At 36.3% G+C, this 6,000-nt stretch overlaps 1 protein-coding gene across 1 annotated transcript in view; it reads right to left on the minus strand.

Annotated features, from left to right (window-relative positions):
• Window positions 1-6,000, minus strand: part of RSRC1 (arginine and serine rich coiled-coil 1) — a 117,640-nt gene that overhangs the window by 24,973 nt on the left and 86,667 nt on the right. Inside the window, exon 7 of the mRNA XM_053459355.1 lies at window positions 5,387-5,455. Coding sequence (XP_053315330.1) covers window positions 5,387-5,455 — 69 coding nt within the window. The remainder of the gene's footprint in view (window positions 1-5,386; window positions 5,456-6,000) is intronic.

Consider the following 6,000-nt stretch of genomic DNA (forward strand, 5'->3'; position numbering starts at 1 on the left):
TACATGGAATTAAATGGAATATAATAAGTAGATTATGAAACAATTGGTAATTAGGGCCCTGCTCAACTGCGCAAAGACTTATTGCCAAAATGTAGTGCAGTAGTAGGATAGCAGCGTACACAAAGACCGCGAGCTGCAATCAAGACAGAGCTCCATGTAAAGCAAGAGGCAGGGGGAAAGAGATGGCAAGCTGTAGTGATGATGGGAGTACAGTGTTATTGTGTGCATGCTGTTGGGCAGGGTGTGTATGTACATGGCGATGGAGCATATATGTCTGATTGTATGATGTTAATGTACTGTTGTAGAGTAGGTGTGGTAGTGTAAGGTGTTACTGTGAGTGTGTGAATGTGTGAGCATATGATAACATGTGTGAGTGTATGCTTTTAGCATGTGTGCATATGTTATTAGTATGTGTTAGAATTAATGTGTGTGCCAGTATATGGTGGTATAGTATGTGTGTATGTCAGTGTATGGCATTAGCACAAGTGTATGTGTGTGTGTGTGTTAGTGTGTATGCAGATGTTGTGTGTATGTCAGTGCATGGTGTTAACAGGTTGTGTGTATGTCAGTGCATGGTGTTAACATCCGCGTGTGTCCATTTTCACATATGTTCAACAACAGAAGGAAACACAGCAACAATGAGTTTTTAAACAAATATGGCGCAGTATGTTCTTTTCTAGACTGGGGTCCACCAGTACATCCAACCTCAACACCTTGACCAAAGGAAACTCAAACTTATTAATACTTTGTGCATACACGGACTGCCTAAGATAAGGTAATTTTTTGTTATTACCACCACAACATTTATAAAGACAACTAATGCCCAGACTGGGAAACAAACAGAATAATACAAGAATCAGCTCATAGAACGAGCATAGAAAGACCAATGTGAGTAACTACAGAAAAAAACGTCACAGCTTAGAAAAGGGAATAACATTTCATGATGGCAAGAAATGGAGAGAAAATGTATTCTTAATGTGCTTTAATCATTTGCAAAGGTGGAAAGTGCATTGCAAAATATGAGAAATTACACATTCCAATGATAAAAAATGACATTTACGGCAGCCTGATTAAGGTATATGTTCACACTACAATCTATACACCAGCATATATTTCTATAAATTAATTTAATCTGTTTTGGGCTGTAATGTTATTTAATGTTTTGAATAATAAAAGTAACCAAGATTGCAATGCTTCTAGGCATTTTTTGTGACAGGTGCAAATCATTTTACTGAAATGAACAATAAAATGTAAGGGGAAAAAACGCTTTGCAATTGAATAACCTTCAAATAGGAGAAAGAGTGGGATTTAAGTTCAGATAAATAAGAAACGACGGGTTACAGCAGCTAAAGTGTTTCTAGTTAAGCCTTAATAATAAAGGCTTTATGTAGCCCTACATATGTCTATAAATGTATAACAGTGTAGAACAATGTATTTACCAAGACTTTACATTCTTCTCTTTAGGAAATTATTCTTAAAGAGCACCTTATTGTGTGGTTAAAATCACATTATTTATTATTTAATGTACACTCCAGCCATTATAGGCTTAATTCATATTACAGCTGAACATTTTATATATTTGTTTTCTTCATCCAAATGCATAAAGGGGTTCAGCAGAATCTGATTCTATACCTTCTAGAAGTAAGAGCACTATGTACATATCATGTCTATCATTTGTTCTTTTGTACAAGGCACACCAATGAGTGACTAAGAATGATCCACCCATAGGATTACATACCAAAGGTAACAAGGCATTAAGAGAGCTGCGGGAAAAGGGACATAGAAGCGGTCGGCAGAAAAGGTAGGTAGACATTGAGGGAGAGTGTGAATGAGAGTGTGAGCGAGAGCGTGAAAGAACAAGAGACAAGCGTCTGGGCTCAGTCGAATGCGCAGCAGTGCCATGGATCTGAGGTCTGAATAAAAGACTACCTCTAGTACGAGACAAGGTTGGCTTTTCGGGTGATTTGTTCTGGGGGAAAAACCTTGTGTTATAATTGAGGACTTTCAAGTCGTCTCACAGATTTAACTATGCATTGCACAGGGTCACCCAAGCTTTCTCTGCAGCGCAGAGAGGGACCTTCATAATACATAGCGAAGTAAATCTATTACTCAGTATAAGTGTGTGTGTGTGTGTGTGTGTGTGTGTGTGTGTATACACATATATACATACATACACACACACACACACACACACACGATTGCATGTGATTTCTCACTTTATCATCGGTTTGTCTGTGATCCACTTCTTTATCGCACATTAAGCTTAGATATCCAACATAATTAGCAAATTAACATAAGAGAGAAAAATATTCTTTAGATGAAACGAGTGCCCAGTGTAGTTTGAAGTAAAATCAGTTTAGCATACATTATTAAAATTTCATTCATTACAGTGAAAGCATTATAGCTTCTTTTAACGATCAATGGAAATAAATGCTTAAACTATGTGATATGAAATCTCTAAAGATGATTATAAGGATTAGCTTCATTTTGGAATGTATGATTACTAAACGAATAATGCAGATAAAAAAAAAAAAAAAAAGAAGGCAGACAATACACAAACTGGTAAGAATTACAATAATTATTTGTATTTTAGTTATTTATGCGGAACTGGAAAACAAATAGATATCCGTTATTTTCCACAAAGTTTTGAAAGCTCAACATCTAAAGAAAAAAAAAACATGTATTTAACTTTAAAGCAAACGATAAATATATAATCTCCTGTTTTCAGATGTACTTAGAATGTCTTATCTCTGTTCCTCTAATGTCTTCTGTAGGCCCTCTGTCTGCTATTCTATTACTTGCTGGCTCTCATATAGGATAATATTACAGTAGGGGGAGGTGAGAGTTGGGGCAAGGGGGTTGCATCAAGACACAGTCAAAGCTTAAAAAACCAAAATGGGTTAATTTACTAAAAAAAATATATATATATTTTTCTTCTATGAAGCTGCATTTGCAAGCTGGTGTTCATGTTCTGTGGAATTAGTGCGATTAGCGGACAAGAATATTGCAATTAATGAGAGGGGAATTTATGTATATTTACGTTAATGACATTATTCTAAGTTTTGAAGCAGATCGGTCACTTTTCCCAAAATCCTACACGTTACATTTCTATACATTAAAACCATGCTGTTGATTGGTTGGTTCAGGCAGCCTTGGGAATGGGGCGAGAAATGACAGAAAGGCAAGGAGAAGTCCCACCTAAGTTTTTAATACTAGTATCAGATACCATGTCAAGTGTGTGATGAAAGGAGCATATCATATAAATGTGTGTACGATGAATGTAGTGACGTTAGATAAATACTTAAGCGGGAACGGCTGTTATCATAGATTTATTAATAATCCCTCTACTTTGTAACAAATAAACAAAGGCTCAGCACTTCAAGTTGTGAGGTGTTTTAACGTCCACACACAAATGTGGCTCGTTCACCTGTTGATTTTTTGGTGCTGCTGACCACCTATATTATCACCCTACTTTGTAACATCATTATGCCATTAACGTATAAATGTTTTGGTGAAATTTAGGTTAACCTCACGGAAGCTGAGCTCAGGATGGCAGACCCAACTGTTGTCCTTAAAGGCGACGTTCCATGGAAAACTATTCTGTTGTCCTCTTAAAGGCGACGTTCCATGGAAGAATATTTATGTAATGTAGGGCAACGCTGACAAAATCCTTGTTTTACCTCACATTTCCCCAATAAATGTCCTTTATGAGGCTGCCATTGTTGTCAGTTGTGTGACATTAGAAACATTGAATTTGACGGCAGATAAGAGGCATTCACCTCATCTAGTCTGCACGTTTTTCCTAATGTCTTAATCAGTCATTGATCTTGATATTTTTGGGTGACTTCCTCTGCTCAAACATCACACTGAGCTGAAAAAAAGTCTCAAACTTTTGTTTGGAAAACTTATTTTTAATCTGATACTAGTAATAATAACATTTGATAGGTGGTCCCCTTTAACATCATAGAGCCAGGTGTAAGATATTATAGTCATTTATAAGAATGACAACCAAAGGGATCTAATATCAGTTTGTAGAAAAAGAATCACTATATAGAAATATTAATAAAACCAATATTCCCTGCAATGAACATGATCTGTATTAATATCCCAGGTGCTTTATGTGAAAGCTTGACTCACAAGAAAATAGTTGCACGGGATCTCTACATGTGTACAATCATACCCAGGTCTGAGTTTAATAGAGCGCCCCGCAAACTATTGTTTGTTGGCCCCCACACGTATGTTTTATGCATTTGAATAGGAAATGCATTGTTGGTTGAAATAATGGTCGAATTCTCCTCAGAAAGAGTTTCCTTTAATTAGATCATGCGCATAATCGAGACAAGGCACACAACACACAAAAGTCGAAGCGTTGTCTAATTACACATTAAGATTACATGGTTTATATAGCATCTTATCTACTTCTAATAGCATGCATCATTCTGATTGGTTACTTTTCAAGCAGGTTACACCTCTTTAAGCTGCATAATTAAGAATGGCCTAGACTTGACCCTTTGCACATATATATAGAACAACTTAGAGTAGACGTGTTGGCGGGAACTCGTCCATATATCATAGACTAGACATTCCCTGCTTTCTTATGCCTTTGTCAGGAATAATATTTACGATAACATAAGCATTTTTCTAACATGCATGCACTTATAATCACATAAAATCTTGTCGTTTTAAAGGGCAACTCAGTTTAGTATACCCTAAGAATGATCAACACTAAATCATGATGGTACAGATCATGCATGTAAAGATACTGTATATGCATACAGCATGTTTATTAAATGCTGATTGTAAAGGTAATTCTATATACCAGTTACCTTTTTGGTAATTATTCATACAACTCATTAGAATGCTTTCTCAAAAACAGCTGTCCAAACATAAACCGCATGATATATTTATAAAAAAAAAAAAGAACCAAGCATTTCTTTTTCTTGTGACTATCCCAAACAAAAGGGTCATCACACAAAACACCCTCTCTCGTGTGCATGGCACGGGAAGCACTCCCTGCTCATACTTCAGGCAGGAAGTACTCGTAGGACACACCATTTGAGGCAGGGGGAAAGTGGAATCCATGCGTCTCACGTTTATCTCACTTTTCCTGTGGTTTCTCCGTCTCTGGAGACAACCTGACACACAGGGGTCAGCCTGGTCATTGAAATCTAGTCGGGAAAAATGTTTGGGCCATTGGCAGCCGGACTTGCCCCGATCATAACATCCAACGACTATGCTTACAATTTGCAATGGGTCTACAAAATCACGTGGCATAACATGAGGAAGACAAAAAATCTTCAGAAGGAAAACTATCAGTGTGAATAACAGCCTGATGTTATACAAGTTTATATACAGGTATGTAAAGCCTAATGCAAAATCATCTTACCATCTTCCTTTTTCTTTCTGGCTTCTTCCTGGCTTCTCTCCTTTGCTCTTAATGCTTCATCTGCCTTTGCTTGATAAAAAAAGAAAGAACAGAACATTTAAAAAAAATCAAATAATGGGTAACACAACATATACAAATATCACCAATAATGGTATAGCTATTAATCTTTTTTTCAAACTGTATATTCACACCATTAAAAAGTATAGAAAGTAAAATATTAAAATGTTTAACATTATATACTATAAAAGCCACAAAGTCTCAGATAATGATATGGCGCTCATTAAGATGGCACTCCTTGGCCACCATATAAAAACACATATGGTAATAAACCAGTCCAAACCACTGACACAGCGTGAAGTCAATGCTGACAATTCCCTACTAAAGGTACATCTGATGGAACCTTTGGGGTCCTAATAGCTTACTTGACATTTTACGTTATGAACTAAAATGTATCAAACTTCCTTGACCCAAAAAGAGCAACAAACAGATAAAAAAGGAAAAAAAAATGGAAGTTTGGTTTCCTGTTTCAGACACGGATACAGAATTTTCATAATAGGCAGAAATATAATTATTTTGATTCAATTTCTCTTCCCCGCCTAAACACAAAATGTTTA

The sequence above is a fragment of the Spea bombifrons genome, chromosome 3 (genome assembly GCF_027358695.1).
Source record: "Spea bombifrons isolate aSpeBom1 chromosome 3, aSpeBom1.2.pri, whole genome shotgun sequence".
In the NCBI taxonomy this organism is placed as follows: domain Eukaryota; kingdom Metazoa; phylum Chordata; class Amphibia; order Anura; family Pelobatidae; genus Spea; species Spea bombifrons.